Below are 20767 nucleotides of genomic sequence, written 5' to 3'. Positions count from 1 at the left end.
CCCACACATGCTAACCACAGGAACCTCACTTTTAGAAAAGGGATAGGTTTTCAAGTTGGTAGATAAAGCAGCTGCCCTGCCTTCTTGACAGATTGAGAAGGGCTTCCCTCATTTCACCCTTCTTCAGCACCCCCACGAAATTGATCACTGTAGTCAAGAGTATGAATTTTACAGGTAAGAAAATGAGCCAGCCATGGTATTACTTGCATGTTCAAGGCCAGCCTGGTGTAAATTTCAAGTATGGCTATGTTGCAAAACCTTGTCTCAAAAAAAAAAAGAAAAAGGAAAACTAAAGCTGAGAATTTAAAGTGACTTGCCAAAGTTCATACACCTAGGTGGTTCTTGCTTCAGACTTTCAGGCTCCAGTGCTCTTCAGTGAGAATTTGTCTCCCTAAGCATTGATTGAAAACTAAGAGATTTCTGGGTGGGGTGGGGTATTAGGTGACAAAGATTGAGTGACAAAGCAGGAACAAGGAAATGGAGAAGGGAGAAGAGGAGGCAGAGTGCTCAAGGGAAAGGTCGGAGTTAAAGAACCCATACCCTCCCAGTTCCTCCTGCTCTGGCTTCCTCTTTCTGGAGCAGGTCAGCCCAGACATAGCCAAGCCCTCCTCTCTGTGAGGAGTGCATAAACATAGTGTTCAAAATGCCTCCTGGAATGCAAGACCCTCAGTGGCTCCTGCTGCTACTAGTTATCCTGCCAGTCACAGGTAAGTGGATATGGGACCACATGTCCTCCCAGGGGTGCCCAGGCCAACCACACTGCTGATTGTCCATTCCTCTCCCCTGATCTTACAGGCTCAGACCCTGTGCTCTGCTTCACCCAGTATGAGCAGTCCTCTGGCAGGTGCAAAGGCCTACTTGGGAGAGACATCAAGGTGGAAGACTGCTGTCTCAACGCTGTGTATGCCTTCCAAGAGCATGATGGTGGCCTCTGTCAGGCATGCAGGTTTGGAGGAACCTGGGCTGAGCCCTGTAGCCTAGAACTGTATTCTTTGCCCTGGAGCTTCTACGAGTGCACCCACACACACACTCTGCAAGCCCTCCTTATGACCATAGCTCAGGGTTTCAAAATCTTGGCAGTTGCCATTTGGAGCTCTTTGGTGGGGGTATGAGTTCTTAGCTGTGCATTGTTTGGTAGTTTATAACATACCTGACCTTCCCCTAAATGTTTTTTAACAACTCTCTGCACCGTTAAATAGTGGTAGTATAAGTGTCTCTGACACTTTCATCTGTGCTTGGGATCCTTTTCCTCCTTCTGGGTTGCCTCATCCAGCCTTGATGTAAGGATTTGTGCCTAGTCTTATTGCATCTTGTTATGGCATGTTTGGATGATATCCCTGGAAGGCTTGCTTTTTTTCTGAAGGAGAATGGGAGGAGGAATGGATCTGTGGAAGAGAGGAGGAGGTTGTGGGGGGAGGGGACTGAGAGGAATGAAGGGAAGAGAAACTGCAGTTAGGCTGTATTGTATGAGAGACAAACTAAAAAAAAATTAACTGAATCCAGACACTGCCAAATGTCCCTTAGGAGAGACAAAATTAACCCTGATTTAAAAGTGCTTTAAAAGTCAGGGCTTCCTGTAAACATGGCAGGTGGGGTGCAACTTGGATATTTTTTATGGTAGCTCCATTCTTCTAACTTACAACAGATCATAATTGAGTGCTTATCATATATAGAACCATCATAGAAATGGAGGACTTGACCAGGCAGTGGTGGCACACGCCTTTAATCCCAGCACTTGGGAGGCAGAGGCAGGCGGATTTTTGAGTTCGAGGCCAGCCTGGTCTACAGAGTGAGTTCCAGGACAGCCAGGACTACACAGAGAAACCCTGTCTTGAAAAACCAAAAGAAAAAGAAAAAAAAATGGAGGACTTTAGGGAAATTCTGAGGGCAATGCAAAATCTTTAATTGTGATGACACATTCATTGTGCAATTCTTTTGTGGCAATTTGATCTCTGAAAGCACCTTGAGTCTCCTAATCATGACTTCCAGTTTACATATGTTGAGTCTTACTATATATTTTATGACTTAGATATATTTTATGACTGCTTACTATATATTCCATATAACATTGTAGAGATGGTGGGTTTGAAAATCTTGGGAAGCAGCTCTGGGCCGCCAGTCTTGCTAACAGTTCATGTCTTTTTAGCACTAGCATCCATACCCATATTAGCATGCAAACCCAGTCCTGTGGGACAGTGTATCTCTAGGATGTTTCTGAAGGGACTTCTGAACTTCTGTTTACTAAGTACTTCCTCCCTCCCTAGTACTCTATAGGATAGTGACCTATTGAGTTCCTGGCAGAAGCTCTGGGGTTTTTTAGTCCCTAAATTTGCTTATTGTACATCTGGCTTTGACCCTGGGGGGGTGGGGGGGTTCCAGGGCCCTTGCTATGAAGGGAAATGAAATTTATCATATATTTCCTGTATATTCACTTCTTCCTGTTCAATCACCCACCATCCTTAAGTGGTAAGTAGGCTCTCAGTGATCTATCCTGTCACTTCATACCAGGATAGAACATGGGGTTCTCTCCACAGGTCTCCACAATGGTCAGCATGGTCCTCATGGGGGCCCTGCTCAGTTACATGTTCTGAGGGGTCCCAACTGCGACACAGGCGCTGTGTGGGCAGGGGTGGGCAGTGCTCTGAGAAGGTGGCCCCTGGAACTCTTGAGTGGCAGCTACAGGCCTGTGAGGACCAGCCATGCTGTCCAGGTAAGGAAGATCAGCAATGTGGACATGGACCCAGCTCCCAGCACCAGAAGAATCAGTACAGAGGCCCTGAGGACAGACAGACCTTTGTATGGCTTTAAGGGGAATGGAGGCGGCTAGGATTGCTGAAGGAGTATGTTCGAAAGTGAAGATATTGGCTTTAGTCTGAATGATCTGGGTTATGGGAAGGGGAGAAATTGACTTGCTTTGAGAAGAATCTAGAGCCGAATCTGAGCAAAAGGAAAAGTATCCGAAGGCTGCTGCCATAGTCCAGATGAGCAGTACTGGTGGGCCAGGTATAGTGTCAAGAGATAGGACAGGATACAATAATATGGGACACACATGAAAGAAAGGAATCCTAAGTTGTCACCCCCCACTTCCTTTTCTTTTTCTCCCACAGAGATAGGTGGCTGGTCTGAGTGGGGACCCTGGGGACCTTGCTCTGTCACCTGCTCCAAAGGAACCCAGACCCGTCAGCGAGTATGTGATAATCCTGCTCCTAAGTGTGGGGGCCACTGCCCAGGAGAGGCCCAGCAGTCACAAGCCTGTGACACTCAGAAGATCTGCCCCAGTGAGTAAGAGTAGTTATAGGCCATAGAAGGGATACCCAGAATGTTGGGCTACAACAGGAAACTGCCGGGGAGAAAAGACTTTTATGCATGCTTGACCACAGCTCATCCTCCCACTCCTCCCACAGCACATGGGGCTTGGGCATCCTGGGGCCCCTGGAACCCCTGCTCAGGATCCTGCTTTGGTGGAGCTCAAGAACCTAAGGAGACACGAAGCCGCTCATGTTCTGCACCAGCACCTTCACACCAGCCCCCTGGGAGGCCCTGCTCAGGACCAGCCTATGAGCATAGGGGCTGCAGTGGCCTACCACCTTGCCCAGGTATGTAGGAATATGGCCATTGGCATGCAGCTAGTGGGGCTTTGGATTTCTGGCAAAGATAGTGTGCCATTGGAGGGAATGGAATTCTTGTACCATGTGACCAGAAGCCTATCATCTGAGGACAATTTGTCTCAAATGTCTAAAGGTGATAGGAAGGGAAGCTGCGGAGTGTGCACGATTAAGGAGGTCTTATTTTTACTTTCTTTCCCACTCCAACAGTGGCTGGTGGCTGGGGGCCATGGGGTCCTTTGAGCCCCTGCCCTGTGACTTGTGGCCTGGGCCAGACCCTAGAACGACGGACATGTGATCGCCCTGCACCCCGTCATGGAGGCTCCTTTTGTGCTGGTGATGCCACTCGGAACCATGTCTGTAACACAGCCATACCTTGCCCTGGTTAGCAAGTCAAGAGGCACTGGGCCCGTGCCTAAGCCCCCTGTCCATCTTGCTGACAAAACCTTGTTCCTGCCTGATTTTCTTCTTCCTGCCCTCATACCCTGGTTCATCCCCACATCTGTTCACTCCCACTCCCTCCCAAAGCCTTCATCATTCTTTCCCCTGAGGCCCTTTACTGGCTGCAAACCCTCTTGCTCCTTGTGTCTCTACAGTAAATGGGGAGTGGGAGGCCTGGGGAAAATGGAGTCACTGCAGCCGTGTGAGAATGAAGTCTATCAGCTGTGATGAAATCCCAGGCCAGCAGTCACGTTCAAGGAGCTGTGGCGGCCGTAAATTTAATGGCCACCCATGTACTGGGAAACTCCAGGATATTCGACACTGCTATGACATCCATAACTGTGTCTGTGAGTGACCCACAGGCAGCACTGTGAGGGTGGGCAACCATGCTGTAGCTATACTGGGTACCCTATGCCCCTGCAGTCTCCTTTCCCCATCGAGACCTCCAGTTTTGACTATATGACACTCTACTACCCCCTCCCATTGCAGTGAAAGGTTCATGGTCACAGTGGAGTACCTGGGGTCTGTGCACACCACCATGTGGACCCAACCCCACCCGTGTCCGCCAGCGTCTCTGCACACCTTTGCTCCCCAAGTACTCGTGAGTTGAGGGACATTGTGTTTCTAGGAGAGGGTCATGACGCTGAAGGATGAGAAGGAAATTGGTTATATTGAACTGGAGCAAACCTGGAGCAAAGGTGCCTGCCTTGCCAGTGCCATCTCCTAGCTTAGAGAAGAAAGGAGAAAGGAAGAGGAAAAACAATGAGGGAAGACTTCGCAGCCTCTATGCACCTCAGTTTCTAATGTAGTCACTTAGCTGTAGCCCCGTGCACATAATCCTTCATGTAGCCTTCTCACTAACCTCTTAGCATACCTTTGAGTTCCTCAGTCATCCATGCCTCCATTTATCCACTCCACATTTCACTACCTTGAGGTACTCCAAGGCCTTTTTAGCAACAGTCACTAAAAAAGAACCCAGATCTATGGGTAGAAGGTACCCAGGTGAGTTGTGATAGAATCCATCTAAAAGTGACGAGTAAGTGGCAAGGAGACTATCGCTACCCTCTGGGCCTAGAAAGCTAAATTAGGCCTTTCTGGAGACGCATTCAAGACATCCAGATTGTGAGCAGGTTCTGGACAGAGCTGATTAGCTACCTTGAGTGTTTACTGGACACCACAGTGGCCCAGGAATTAGAAAGGGTTAAATTACCCATCTCTTCTTACACCACATACATCAGGGTTAAATGGCCTTTTCCCAGCTGTTAAATGACCTGCTGCTGGGATAGGATTTTCCAGATGTGGGGGGTCAGACTGGTCCCTGAAGTTAGGAACCAGTTCCTAAATTTCCTAAGTTTTCCACATAGTTAGAGACTGGGTGAAAATGAATAGAGAGCTTGCCTACTAGGAGAAATCTTCCTGGCAAAAACCTTCCTGGATGTAAGGTTCTACTTGGGTAAAGTGGAGAGGGGAAGGGAGGGGAGAGGAGAAGTAATGGCTTGGGATAGGAATTTAAGGTGAGTATGAGAAAAGAGAAAATGTTTAGAGGTAAATATTATTCCTCTTACTGCCATTTTGTAGATGAGGGAAACTGAGGCACAGGGAATCATCTTTCTTATTTCTTTTTTTTTTTAAACTTTATTTATTTATTTATTTATTATAAGTACACTGTAGCTGTCTTCAGACACCCCACAAGAGGGCATCAGATCTCATTGCAGATGGTTGTGAGCCACCATGTGGTTGCTGGGATTTGAACTCAGGACCTCTGGAAGAGCAGTCAGTGCTCTTAACCACTGAGCCATCTCACCAGCCCATCTTTCTTATTTCTTTATCAGAAATATCCCAGTATCACAGTTAGACATAGAGTTAAATGCACAGTGAGATGTTAATTCAGGTGTAGTAGTGCAAACCTATAATCCTAACTTCTTGAAAGACTGGAGCCAAAAGGACCACATGTTCAAGACATTCCTAGGCTACAAAATGAGTTCAAGGTTAGCCTGGATAAAAGAGAGGAAATAGGTCAGTAGGACCAATAAAACAAACAAACAAACAAAAAGAATGCTATGATAGTATGGTGGATCATTTGCCTGGCAAGTACAAACTCCCAGGTTTAATCTCTAATACTACAAAAAATTGATATGAGACTTGCCTGTAATTCCCACATTTGGGAAGCTAAGGCAGAGGTATCATTGAGTTTGAGATTAGACTCGCTCAAAAAATGAAGTTTTTCCAATGCATTCTTGCCTTACCTGAGCTTCTCTCCTCCATTGCTTCCCCAACACCCCAGGCCTACAGTTTCCATGGTTGAAGGTCAGGGTGAGAAGAATGTTACCTTCTGGGGGACCCCGCGGCCACTGTGTGAGGCACTACAGGGACAGAAGCTGGTGGTAGAAGAGAAACGGCCATGTCTACATGTGCCTCCCTGCAAAGACCCAGAAGAGAAGAAACCCTAAAATCCCTTGCTTCTGTTCTGACCCCCCTGACCTTCTAGACCTCAATAAATCAGCCTTTCTAGACTCTTTCTAAGATTCCTTAAAGAAGAAAGGGGAGCCTGCCCCCGTTCCTGGAAGTGGGGCAATAGTATTTTCTAGAGCAACATAGCAGTGGCCCATTGTGACATTCTGTTGTATTGTGTTTGCAGCTTGGAAAGCCTGAAAATAAGTGTCCAGTCTTTGCCACAAATATAAGGGAGTGGGACTAGAGGGGAGGGCAACAAAATGGGGTTTGCCATTGACTACTCACCTTAGCAGGAACTTTCTGATTGGCCCGTGTGCTGTTTAGTTGCTGTCTCTTACTTTATGAAGTTTCCTAGGTTCCCACCCACTTACCAGAGCCTCTCAGCTGGCAGATCTGCTATGGTGACGAATTGGGTGGGACATGACCAGAGTTGGCGCCCAACTGAGAAAACACCTGCACCCACCCACTGAAAACAGCCTAAGTCCAACACTACAATTACCAACAACAAAGAGCTGGGGGAAGGGACACTGAGGAGGTGGCTATGATGCAGTTTGAGTCTGGCAAGGGTAAAGAGAAGCTAGAGTTAGCATTGGCCTAGAGGAACCCCCAAAACAAACCCAGATGCACCTTTTTTTATTTGTTCATTTAACACTTTAATGTCTACTTATGCTAGAGATATGTCTGAGCATCTGGGCTGGGGGAGGACTGGTAGAAGGTGAGAGTATTTGAGAGCCAGTAAGCAGACTCAAAATAGGCATTCCTTTTGTTCAAACATGTATTCAATGCTTAACGCCTACTGTATACTAACAATAGTACTGAGTATGGGGACACAAGGAAGGAATCAGCTGCCTATGTCTCCACAGTAAAGGGAACAAACCCAGACACCAGTGTTCCTAGAATTTGCTTATTCATTTTACCATTCACTGAATGCTGAGCTCCTTCATGATGAAATCACAAAGGAATCATCATAATCCGGGTAATAGCTAACACTTAGAAAGCAATCCTACTGGAAGCCCAATAGTGCCTTAGGTCTTTCCGTGGTGTGGATTCATTTAATCTACAATGAACCCAGGAGGGTCAATATTATCCCCATTTTACAAAGGAAGAAACTAGCACAGAACAGTAATGAACTGGGTATGTTTGAAATACCACACATAGCGATAAGTGTTAAGTATTAGAAGAATAAGTGATGCAGTGTTAAGTATTAGAAGCAGAGTTTGCAACTTTGTACAGTGGGTGAAAAGGATCCTTCTGTGTGGGAGTGTTTCAGTAGGAGATGTGTGAGACCCAGAGTCTTGTCAGAACATGTAATAATGATCCCCGATGGATAGGAGTGGAGACAAATCAGTGAGGATTTGATCATCTTGGGAAGACTGAGTCAAAGTAAGGGTTTTTAGTTGCTACTCAGGGTGTAAGAGATACTTACTTGGAAGAAAGTACAAGCTTGGCTGTGTATGTATGCATTGTGAGGTACACATCTCTCTAATGTAGACTTCCAGAGCTGTGCAAGTATTAGGGCTGTATTGGATGTGTGTGGTATAAGAAGTTATAACTATAACAAAACCATAAGGGATGTGTGTATGTTAACTCACACTAAGGTGGAATTGGGAGGTATATGATATGGGCACAATCCTGGCATGAACTTGTGTCGGGTACATATTTAAGTAAATTGTTCACTAATCACAAGAAAGTGATTCTTAGACTCTTCTGTATGCCTATTCCTGCTGTAGAAGTTGGTGTGAAGATTTACCTCTATCCTTGAAGAGTTAAAACACTCCAGAAGGAGAGGGAGGAGCTTCCTTTAAAAGACAATCTGCAAAAGTTAATTTCTAGAAACTAAGCCACCTAGGAAAAATAATGGCACTAGGAAGCTAAAAGTACTCGGAGTCTAAATGTTTTCCAGGAAGAGCCACAGTCAAGGTGGCTGTGTAGAGCCCTGATTCAGGCCCAGAGGAGCCAAAACAGCCTGAAGACCTGCAACTGCTTCTGAATCACCAAAGAGGTCACCATAGGCCATGCTTTTCTTGTTAAGTCAGCAATATAGCTACATATTTTAAAACATTAGAAAATACCCATATGCAGGAAGTTCCTTTTTTTTGAATTGCCAGAGGGCATCCTGCAGATGAAAGAAGAAAGATTAGGCAAGCAAAGGCTAATTCTACTGAGATCGAAGCTCACTAGGATGGAGGAGGGATTATGAGCATGGCTTGGAAACATTGAATTTAGGAACTGTAGGAACCTAGGAGGAAAGGAATGGAAAAAGGTGAAGTAGAGGCATGGTTTCTGGAGACAAGATGAGCAGGCAGGTTACTGATGGGACTACAGCATTTGCAAAAGCACAGAGGTTATGCCTCTCCTTCCTCATTTTAAAGATGAAAAAAAAAAAAAACCTTCCAAGATTAACTCACTTTTCCAACCATATTGTGAAGGCTGGTCTTGAACCCAGCTATGTGACTCCAGATCCCACACTATTATTACTATATTTAACAAACCATTGCTTTCATAAATAAAGATTGAGCAAATGGCCAGAGTTGGTAATGAACACCGGGAATCTCATTACTGTAGAGGCTGAGACCAGGCAAACCTGGGCTGCATGGCAAGATCTAGTTTTAAAAGAAATTCTAAAATCTTTCAGGCAAGAAACTCCAAATATTCTTGTGTATTTCCTGCCATTGGTCTACTATCATTGCTCACTAGGCTCAATTATGTACCCAATCATTCTGGCCCTATCCCTTACTAAAATCCCACTCCACTTTGTTGTGAATACAGTGGCACTAGCTGTTTCATCTTAACTGCCACATATACCAATCACAACAAATATGACACTTTGAAGATGATTTAAAGTTCTTGGATTCCCCTCATTTGCAAAGTAGAAATTACATTATCTGTCCATCAGATTGTTGGATAAGCCAAGGTACATATAAACAAATAACTATGGATTTGTAATTTTGTTATAGCCAGAATCTTACAACTTGATGTAATGGTTTCTACATCCTACTACAGCCTGGATTACTGTTTAGTTAACGTTCTATCGCTATGAAGAGGTACCATCACCAAGGCAGTTCTCATTTTTTTAAAAAAAACATTTAATTGGGGACTTTATTAGTTTCAGAGATGAGTCGATTATCACCATGATGGGGAGCATTGGTGGCAGACACAGACTTGATGCTGGAGCCATAGCTGAGAGCTACATGCTGATCCACAGGCAAGAGACAGACAGATAGACTCTGGGCTTGGCATGGGCTTTTGAAGCCCCCAAAGCCCACCCCAGTTACATGCTTCCTCCAACAAGGCGACACATCCCAATCCTTTTAATCTTTCCAAACAGTGCCACTCCCTGGTGACTAAGCATTCAAATATATGAGCCTTCTTATTCAGACCACCAAAATTACCTTATTCTTTCATATGAAAGTATTATCTGGCTTCCTGTCTGCAGAGTTCTTATACATGAAAGAAGACATCCATGGACACTGATGGCACTGGGTTTGGGCTGTGTCCAGAGCGGAGAAATGAGGGCATGTAGACTAAATATGTGCATGTGGAGGAGGCTGAATACACATCAGAGCTAGCGCTGCAGGAAATGCTTCTGCATTGCATACCCAGAGTTTCCTTGCTCATCTGGGAACATGTGTTTTGTCTAGATGGCTGTAAGTGTGTGAGATTCTCTGGGTGTGTGTCAATATGTTGCCTGAGTGTGTAATGTGTGCTCAACATGCTCATGTGTGTTACCCTGGGCTTTGTGTACATATATACCTGGATGCCTGTGTGTTCTGTGTCGTACAATACCCTGTGTCTTTCCTTGCTTTTCTATTTGTGTTATTCTATGTGTTCCCTCAGGCTCTCACCACCAAGGGCAAGGATATGTAAACTAACCAAGTGTCCACCTCCGCCTGTCTGGTGATGTTTACGCCACCTCCGTGCTCTTTTCTTTGCCCGACAGTGTTGTTGTAGGAGACGTCTGGGCGGAAACACTGCAGTAAAGAGAATTTCTACTTTTATGTTCCCCTCCGAGTGTGCTTCTATCCCCACCCTCAACCCAAAAATGCCTTCAGAAGTGAAAATCAACACTGGAAACCCAAGTATCTGGGAAGGGTAATGCTGTATGAGTGCAAGTTAGCCTAAGGATTAGGAAGAGGCTGGTAAACAGGGTAAAATCATGGGAGGGCGCTTCCTTACTACGGATCCGGACCCTCCGGACAAGAACTTCACCCCCACTCCCCAAATTGCGCATCCCCCCTATCAGAGGGGGAGGGGAAGAGGATGCGGCGCGGCGCGTGCGCACTGTTGGATTCAGCACCGCGGACAGAGCCTTCGCCCCCGCTGCCGGCGCGCACCACCACCTCCCCAGCACCAAAGGCGGGCTGACGTCACTCTCCAGCCCTCCCCAAACTCCCCTTCCTGGCTGCCTTGGTCGCGTCCGTGCTGCCGTGAGTCCAGTCGGGCCGCACCACAAGAGGTGCAAGATAGGGGTGTGCGGGCGCGACCATACGCTCTGCGGCGGCAGAGCCTCGGAACTGCCTCAGTCTGCAGCGGGCAGCAGAGGTGTCGCGTCGTGCCAGAGAGCGCTGCCGTGCTCCTGAGCCCCTCGCGCTCCGCCCCCGCGGCCCACAGACCCACTGCCCCTTGGATCCCCTGCCCCAAGCCGCCACCATGAACTACCTGCGGCGCCGCCTGTCGGACAGCAACTTCATGGCCAATCTGCCGAATGGGTACATGACAGACCTGCAGCGCCCGCAACCGCCCCCGCCGCCGCCCTCAGCCGCCAGCCCTGGGGCCACGCCCGGCTCCGCGACTGCCTCTGCCGAGAGGGCCTCCACAACTGCTCCAGTGGCCTCTCCAGCAGCCCCTAGTCCCGGGTCCTCGGGGGGCGGCGGCTTCTTCTCGTCGCTGTCTAACGCGGTCAAGCAGACCACAGCAGCCGCAGCCGCCACCTTCAGCGAGCAGGTGGGCGGTGGCTCTGGGGGCGCAGGCCGCGGGGGCGCCGCCGCCAGGGTGCTGCTGGTCATCGATGAGCCGCACACTGACTGGTAAGCCGCTGTTGCGCCTCCTCGAGGGCCTGGGTCTCCAGATGTTTCTACAGCGAATGAGCAATTATTGAGCGCCACTTGTGCGCCTAATATCTGACCCTTCACCCAAGTCCTTCCTTTTAATGATTTGTGCTAAGCCCCTCCTTTAAGCCCCACTTTTACCTCCCCCAAACTAAAAATGGGTACAAAGAGCAATTATCTGTTGCCTGTACCTCTTCTTAATACTCATTCCCAAAAGCTTTTGGCTTCGATAAATACAGAAAGCTTTCAAGGGCCAAATGTGCCCGACCTCCTCTGTCCAATTCTTGCCTGGAAGGCCTCTTCCCTAATGAGTCTTGTAAGCATTTATTCAGCACCTGTATTATACCTCACTGCAGAGCCTCCAGGGAAGCCTGGAAGTCTTTGGCTTTAATGACTTCCTTGAGTATGATTGAGAGCCTAGATTCATGCCCTGTTACCCTCACCCCTTGCCCTAAGGCCTTCTCTCTAATTGATCTTGTGAACGTGTTGCCAATTGACACTATAAGTCTCACTCCAGAGCCCTCCTCAAAGACCTTTCAAACTTGTCTGTAAGCAGTGATTGAGTGTGCCTGTTGTGTGTTCCACCCAATTCTCTTCGCAAGCTCTGACTCTAATGGATCCTATGAACCTTGACTGAATGCCTTCTATGTATTCCAAGTCCAGGTGCGTGAGCTGAAAGGACCCATTTTCTCCGAAGGATCTAAGAGGCATAAAATGCTTAACATGTACCATTCCTAAACCTCCCTCAAATGAGTCCTTTTCCAATCATGAATTCTGTGAGGGTTTTCAAGCTTTCGGTGTGTGACTCATTACCAGTCTCTCCTCAATGACCTTTTCCTATAATGACTCTAGAAGACATTTATTGAGTGCTTCCTGAATCTCCTGTTCTCCAGACACTTTTTCAAAGGTCTTTGGTGGATCTATTCAATATTGATTAGTTCCCTAAAATGTGAGACTTGTCTAAAAATTCTTTCCTCTAGTATAAAGGTTCTTTCCTTTCAGCAAGCATCTGTTGAGTGTCAGCTATATAATCCACCCGCAAATCTATATCCAATGCTGTTTCCTTCAGGAGCTTCCATTACCATATACTGAGCACCTTTTGTATAACCCAGCCAAAGACCTCTCTGCAAAAGTCTGTGACAAGAGTTAATCCAATACTCAAACATCTACCAGTTGCTGTGGTCACCATTTGAGTCACTTTTGCCAAAGGCTTTTTCGTTTCATGCTTCCTTAGAGCATTTATGGAGCACTTGGTCTAGGTCTTCTTCACAAAAATCTTCCTTGCATAAAAGGAGAGCTGAGCTTGCCTAGATCAAGTTTCTGCATTCCCTTCCCCCTTTCCATTTGGGACTTTTCCTCCAAGGGGGTATTTATCAAATAATTCCTAGCCTCCCTCATCAAAGGTCATTTGTGAATACATTCAGTGAACACTAATTTCTCGTCCACCCTATTCTCCAGTTTGATGAACTTCCTCCAAAGACCCTTTCTTCCAGTAAGTCCCATGAGCATTTATGGAGATCTGTGTGTTTATGCTTGCTCCTCAGATACAGTTTCCTGCAGTGGATGTAGCCAGCACCTATGAGGTACCTGTTGTTTATAGGAAGTACATCTTATTTCACTACCCCTAGGAGAACTTGCCCCAGCCATGAAGCCTGCTCTCTAAAAGCTTTCCCGCATTAACCCAGAACCCAATATATAAGATTTACCCTTTCCCATTTCCTTTAGTAATCCCTGAGGATCCTCTCTTCCCAACCTTAAGTCCATATGCCAAAATACTGTTAGTCTATTTAAGCCAGTCAGCACTTATTGAGCATCAACTGTATGAGTCATCCTCAGTCTCCTCTTTCCAGGGCTCTGGGAGTCCTTGCCACTGCCTTAAGAGCTTACATTCCAGAGATCTCTTTCAGTCAAAAATTATTGGGTACCATCTGTTTACTGGCTTTGTCACCCCTCCCTCAGAAGCCCTTACCATGTCATCCTTTCTATTTAACTCCTTTAATCCATTCTACAGATATTTGTTGCATACTTTCTATGTGACAGAATGTGGGATGCATTTGTTAAGCACTTCTCTATCTTGGGAAGAACCCTTCCTTAGCTCCCCTTTCTTCTAATCCTAACCACTAGCTGAATTTCCTACAACTTTTCCTACTTATCCCCATAAGCATTTAATATACACATATTGTATACTTTGAAGAACATATGCCCCTGACGTCCAATTTCTTTCCATTATTTTTAAGATTTATTTATTTATTTAATGTATATAAGTACACTGTAGTTGTCTTTAGACAGGCATCAGATCCCATTACAGATGGTTGTGAGCCATCATGTTGTTGCTGGGGATTGAACTTGGGACCTCTGGAAGAGCACCCAGTGTTCCTAACCCCTGAACCATCTCTCCAGCCCTTTCCCCTAATATTTTGACTACATCCTGCCTACACACACACACACACACACACACACACACACACACACACACTTTGTAGCCACCTCTCCAGCAGTCCTTCCCCTCACCCATTAATCCAGAAAGTACTTATTAATCTCTTGCTGTATTCTGTTCAAGTAACCTCTTTCTCATCAGTACAGCAAGCTTCTTCACCTTTCCTCCAGCAACCCTTAAAATATATATTGAGCACAGTTCAGAATTCCTTCACTATAAACTGTTCCCCAGGGCACTGTTGTTTGGGCTCTATTTGCTTTATTAAAGTCAGGAAACATTAATGAAACCTGTACTACATATTGGTAGAGATTCCCTCTCTGCTCCAACCCTATAAACAGGTTATTTAATTACCCCTCCCCTAGTTTTTTCAACTGAATGCTGGTATCCATTCCCCTTTCTGTAATGGCAATCCAATGCCTTCCTTTTTTTTTCTAATCTCCAGAAAACATTTAGAGTACTTACTGAACTCAGCAAAAGGTTATTTTATTCTCCCTCTCCTTCAGCATCCTCAAAGCCCCCATTTATTGCAACAGCACCTTCGGGCTTTTTCTTCTATGCAATTTGGCCAATATTAATTTAGTGTCTGCTAGGCGTGTGGTGACGTGGACAGAAGGAGAAAGCCTAAATATACCAGGCTCAAATCGGGAACAGAGCCCTGTGTGCGTCCCTTCAGAACCATGCAAGCTTTGAGGATTTCAGGTTGGAATAAAGGAGTTTGACAATTTTAAAATAAATGCATACCTGTGCGTAGCCTGATGCCATCTCTCCAGTCTTCACCACTCTTCTTTCATCCTGAGCTTCTGTGCTTTGATGTTGCACCCTCTAAGATGAGAGGATTTAATTTTTTAATATTGAAGAAAAGTCTATGTATGCCAGGCTGGCCTTAAACTTATGATTCTGCTGCCCCTACCTCCTCATAAGAGCTAGGATTTGCAGGCATGTGCTCCATCCTTTTTTAAGAGATAAGTTGCTCCTGTGCATTTCAGTCTATGGGTCAACTATTGCCCATGACCAGCGTGCCACTTTCTTCATGAAGCAAAATAAATGAAAATAGAGAACAGAGTATGTTTTACATAGTAAGCAGTTGTTTTAATAAGACTGTTATTCCAATAATATATATAATATATGATGTATATATTATATATGACATGAATTACATATTGCATGTGTTATATAATGACTTTATAATATATCTACAAGTATAGGATTTTCTTCACAAAATAGAGTAAAGTGGAACAAGAAAGAAATACAAAACTGTATTGCATATAGAAAGGTAATTATTTACCAAAACTAATTTTTGAGAGAGGGCCTGGCTATGTAACCCAGGCTAGCTTCAAACTCATGGTCTTCCTGTCTCCCAAGTGATGGATTACCAATGTGTAGGACTATGCCCAGCTGAAACTTTAATTCCATTTGTATATGTATAGTTATGTACATTCTGTTATACAACCTAGAGACATGTATAATATATATTTTATGTAGTATATATTATATAAGGCATATCTGAATCCTGTTTGACATAAAACATATGGGTCTTATATAATATATGTGTGTATATATATAGTGTGAGTTATTATGTAAATGTGTATATAGTGGGTTATATAAACTGTGTTTCTTATTGTGGCTTCTTTTCTTAGATAGACTTCCCTGGAAACAGACCCTTTACCTTCAGCTAGCACCTCTGTTGGTCTCTGTGGCTTACTTGGTGGGTGATCTATTCCTTCATCTTTGAGAGCTCCCTGAGCTTGTGTCCCCACACTTGACTCAGACTCTGGCTGCTTCTTGTCTACTTACCATGAAAGCTAAGCAAGGAGTTCCAACAGATGCCAAAGTGGGTGGCCTGGGTGCCAGATGTGCTCACTTCTGCCCTCACTTCCTCACATACCAACAGCCCTACTTCCTACTTCCTAGCTATCAATGTTACATTCTTCTGCTAGTGACTTCTCTTTACTTATCAAAAGAAACCTGAAGTGCTCAGATGGTGATCATAGCTTAGAGTTTAATGAGATTACTGTGTCCCTGGTAGCAGTGTTGCCCCTTGGAGAACCAGGACCTCTAACCTTGCAGAACCCTGAGGGAACAGGAAGCACAGAGTCTAAGAGTGGATCACTGGGATTGATGGTAAGCTGGGCCATTCCCACTGTGACCTCTGACTTCCCAGACTCGTATACTCTACCTACTATGAGAATAGCATACAAAATAATCATGGACTGAGGGTTTCCATTGCTTTTAGGAAGGTAATGCCCATTCTTGAATAGTGTCATCTCCAAAATGAGGTCATACCTATAGCTTCATTCTCTCAGGCCAGCAGCCTCTGGGTGGCGTGGTACGGAACCTCACTGGTTGAATTCCATAGTCACGTCTTTACTTTGCTCTCCTTTACTTTGTTTTGACATGTGTACTTTGGTTTGCTGCAATGTTATATGGGATCCCATCCTGCTGAGGATCAAGTATAGTTTTAAACCCTTGGACAGTGACGCTTGCTAGTCTTAAGTCAGAAAATGAAAAGGCAAACCCCACATGGAAATTTCTAGTCAAAACAGATCACCATTTTCTGTATAGGAGAAGAAGCCCAATGCAGTCAGCTTACCCCAAATGGCTGCTTAGTCTTGAGGTATGGTGTCATATCAAAGATTCAATGTTGATCTTTCTTGCTGGAAGACTGGAAAGTTGACTTCACATATAGCTTTTATCTCTGCTGCTATTGGCATTTCATTTGTGCGCCCATCTGTTAGCACTGGGGTGGCTCATTAGAGGCTGGCTGACATCATCTGGCTGACTCATCCTGTCTACTTGGTTGCCTAGTACCACTTCCATGGTGGATGAAGCCTGGTGGGTGTCAGCACACAGTAAAAAGATCTTTATCCTTCCCTTTTGCCCACTTCCATATGTTCGCCCACAGTCTGGGTCCCAGACCTCCTTGTCATGATCTTTTTGTCATTTTCCTTCCTGACCCCTAAACAATCATACAAACCATTCAACATTGTCCATAAATATCTGACTTTATTTGGTGGGTGTGGTCTGACTCAACTCATAATGAGCTGTTCTGGGTGCACAGTCACTTGGTACTCAGTGGTCAAACATTCTGTCTCTATCAGAGATAAATACTATAGTGGAATCTATAAAATGACATATAATTGAGACAGGGATGGTGGCATTTGCCTGCAACCCCAACTCAGGAGACTAAGGTAAAGGGATCACTAGTTTGATGCCAGCATGGGTTACATAGCAAGTCCTAAAACAGTCAGGACTACATAGTAAGACCCTATCTCAAATACAACAACCACAAAGGTATCTAAGTCCCTACTGAAGATGGTATACCCTAGCTCCAGAACCCTGAGAGTCTCATACTTAGACTTCTCATAGGCTCCACTATGCATCTGTCTCCACTGCTGACACCTCTGGTATCAGAAGACTTGGCAGGTCAAATCGCCTAAGTGGTAAGATTGTTTGCCCTACATTTTGGACCTGCCACCAAGCCCCCTTATACTCTGATCCATACTCATAACTGATAACTTTACATATCACTTGAAACTTGGGTCCTGATATAGAATATGATGCTCCCAGAATTTGAAAGAAGCCTGTCTGCTGTCTCTCTTCACATTAAAAGGCATGAAATGCAAAACTCTGCTCTACTCTTTGGAAGTGTTGGTCTGGCATGGTTTTGGTCACTGGATCCCTGAAGTATTACTAACATGGTATGTCCCTGGGTCTTTGAATGGATTCTCTACTGCCCACTTAAGCTCACGAGCCTTTTGATGTTTGAGAGACATACTCTTAATGTGTACCCTAAAACAGCTTAGAACCCACTAGGTTGCCTAAGCTGGCTTCAAATTCATGATCTTCCTGCCTTAGGTTTCTGAGTGCTGTGCTACCATCCCCACCTCAGATCACATGTTTCTTATCAAGGCAATACGCAAACTATCCCTTATTCATCTTTCATAATCCACATGATGTAACTGATATAATGGTCCAGTGTGATATTCTGTGGGATGTCCAGATGCTCCAGATTCCTCTGAACTATATTATAATGCAGGTTGAAAGAAACAGCAGAGTGCTGTATAGGGAAAAACCATTGACAGATATTGTCCATGCCACATGAGCTGCTTTTGGTCCTCTTTTCTAATCAGAATTGAAGAAGTGTATTTGCCAAATTAATGGCTCAATGCCATACTTAATACCTTATTAATCTGCAATAATGACATGTCCAGCACGGTATCTGCAAGCAGAGGTACTAGTTGGTGGCATTTGCAGTGGTCTACAAGAATTCTCTGGATCAGTCCAGTCTCCTCAGAGACACAACTGGTTAGTTCAATAGAAATACAATGAGAGAAGTACCCTTGTATCCTCTCTCGATCTTTCTGAGGTGCCTTATTTTCTACCATCTCCCTCAGAATGCATATAGCATTGCTTTCAATTTACTGTTCTTTTGCTCTGTTTTTCCCCCAGTGCTGGGGTTGAAACCTAGAATTCCATACATATTAGGTAAGTGTTTCTGCCACTGAGCTATACGTCCAGCCCATATTTACTGCTTTGGTAGGGACATGAAGGTGCCATCTCAGAAGCTTCTATTTGGACTTCTCCTCTGCACCAGCCCTTAATCCCACTGGGGTCAGTCATGGATATGAGCATTAGGATATCTCTAGGTCTGGGGGACATACTGTGAACAGAATCTAGTTATTGGTCTGAGCAGGGAAGGCATTGATTTATAAAGTACTGGGTTCGTGTAAGGCATTCTGCATTTTCCCAAACAGAGGGAAGCTGTCTCTGGAGTAAGGGTAAGTAAACTGCTTCTCCTGGTACAATGGGTTCAGGTGGGCCTGTAAGATCAGGATGTTTAACTGCATCATTCATGTATCCTTGTCCCAAGTCTTAGGATACCACTCCTGTCCTATTAGGGCTGAGCATGGTGTGGCAGAGAGGTAGACCACCATTCTCTGAAGTTCCACCGTACTTAAAGTTAAATCCTGAGCCTGGTCCTTCCTTCCATCTGTTCTCTAGCTACACCTTAAGGTTTCTTTAAAAAGAGCCAGGGACATCCTCTGCCTTTCATATTTTGCCTTGAGTTGGTGGTTATATCATATTTTTCTACAGTTAACCAGTGCCATTTAACAAACAATTACCACAATGTGGTTACCATTTCCCTCACATCTGTCAAGTGTCAAGGCTATTTCACCAGCTGCTTCACTTTCCTCCACTAGATTCCTACTGCAGTCTACTATCAGGACAAGTCACTGTTGCTCCCAAACGCCAGGGTCCCATGGTGCCACTCTTCATCACTCAAGAGAAAAAAAAATCGTATTTCATCCTTTGCCACTATGACACCTCCAGTGTCATAGGGCCTGCCAGATCATATGGCATTGATCCATGTTGAGATTCCAGCACAAACTGTACTTGCCTCAGAGGAATTGGCATGGTGATAGTATGTTATGGATTGTCCTGTCACTAAGGGTGTTCACTTCCAACTGGAAGCTGGATGATCCAGCTACAGAATCATGTTAAGAGTCTTATGTAGTTTGACTCCTAAGGCTCAGTATTTTAAGTTGGCTTTCTGGAACAGACTCAAGAGGCAGGGATTTTCATGCAGAAGGCCTAATTGGGTATGCCTTTGGGGTCAACACTGTAATGAGTAAAGAGTAGAGGAAAGGCTAGGCCATCATCAGGTCAGAGGCTTCAGCTGTTCCCAGGGGGTGCTCTGGAGCTGAGATGGCCCTTCAGAGTCAGCCCAAAATGAGGAAAAGAGGCTAGCCTTCTTTCTTAGGGTTATCATTGCTATGTCGAAACACCATGACCAAAAGCAAGTTGGAAAGGAAAGGGTTCCACATCATAGTTCATCATTGAAAGTGCTCATGGCAGGAATTCAAAGAGGGCAAGTGCTGATGCAGAGGCCATGGAGGAGTGCTGCTCACTGGCTTGCTCTCTGTTGCTTGCTTAGCCTCAGTTTTCTTTCTTTTTCTTTCTTTTTTTATTTTTCAGTGTTTTTAATAATCAAATGTGGAGGTCTAGTTCATTTCAGCTCCTTCACTGCCAAACAGTGGGGAGAGGGGAGGCCTGCCTGAGCTTCTCTGCCTTCTCCTTGACTGCAATGACTGGGGTATAAAGGTACCTGCTACAATGAACCTTGAACTTCACTTTATCCTTGTTCTTAATCTTGATCTTGATGGATTTTGCATCCTTCTCCTGGGCTGTGAGCAGAAAAGTCCTTGATTTCCTCAATTTCTCAAGGCATGGTGAGAGTGCTCAGAGAGAGAGAGAGAGAGCAAGCATCCAAGAAAACTGAGTGATAAGAACCAAAGAGTACAAGAAAAAACTAATCTGCTTTCTTTTAGAACCCAAGACCCTAGCCCAGGGGTTGCACTATCCACAGTGGGCTGGGCCATCCTACACCAATTGCTAATTAAGAAAATGCCCTGAAGATTTTCCTACAGCCCAGTGCATTTTTCTCAATTCAAGTTGTCTTCTTTCAGATGACTTAAGCTTGTGTCAAGTTGACATCAAACTAGCAAGCACACCTTCATGTTCCCTTCAAGATCAGAAACAGTCGGGGGCTAAGCTCAAAAAATTAAACATTGCTGGGCATGGTGACTTATGTCTTTAATCCAATTACTTGGGAGGCAGAGGCAGGCAGGTCTCTGTGAATTCAAGGCCAGACTAGTCTACAAAGCAAGTTCCAGATTAGCCAGGGCTACACAGTGAGACCTTGCCTGGGTGTGGGGGAGGAAGGAAGGAAGGAAGGAAGGAAGGAAGGAAGGAAGGAAGGAAGGAAGGAAGGAAGGAAGGAA

The 20767-nt window shown here is 45.1% G+C and overlaps 2 protein-coding genes across 4 annotated transcripts in view; both read left to right on the top strand.

The window, feature by feature from the left end:
* The first annotated feature begins 538 nt into the window (after positions 1 to 538).
* Positions 539 to 6560, top strand: Cfp (complement factor properdin). Of its 2 annotated transcripts, XM_028776125.1 has the most exons (9): positions 548 to 707; positions 796 to 946; positions 2535 to 2710; positions 3108 to 3278; positions 3405 to 3596; positions 3816 to 3989; positions 4202 to 4393; positions 4536 to 4647; positions 6331 to 6560. In XM_028776125.1, the coding sequence occupies exons 1-9, from the start codon at positions 644 to 646 to the stop codon at positions 6494 to 6496; spliced, it is 1398 nt and encodes a 465-aa protein (XP_028631958.1). In that variant the 5' UTR covers positions 548 to 643; the 3' UTR covers positions 6497 to 6560. The 2 variants fall into 2 exon arrangements, with proteins under 2 accessions (XP_028631959.1, XP_028631958.1); XM_028776126.1 differs by lacking the exon at positions 4536 to 4647 and having other exon boundaries at positions 539 to 707; positions 6331 to 6543.
* Positions 6561 to 11027: 4467 nt separating this feature from the next.
* Positions 11028 to 20767, top strand: part of Syn1 (synapsin I) — a 51393-nt gene continuing 41653 nt past the window's right edge. For both annotated transcript variants that reach the window (XM_028776135.1, XM_028776134.1), the window contains exon 1: positions 11028 to 11527. In XM_028776135.1, the coding sequence (XP_028631968.1) occupies positions 11151 to 11527 (377 nt within the window). In that variant the 5' untranslated portion in view covers positions 11028 to 11150. The remainder of the gene's footprint in view (positions 11528 to 20767) is intronic.

This window comes from Grammomys surdaster, unplaced genomic scaffold (assembly GCF_004785775.1).
Source record: "Grammomys surdaster isolate TR1022 unplaced genomic scaffold, NIH_TR_1.0 265, whole genome shotgun sequence".
NCBI classification, from domain to species: domain Eukaryota; kingdom Metazoa; phylum Chordata; class Mammalia; order Rodentia; family Muridae; genus Grammomys; species Grammomys surdaster.
The sequence above is the reverse complement of the archived record's forward strand: the minus strand, read 5'-3'. Positions and strand labels throughout refer to the sequence as shown.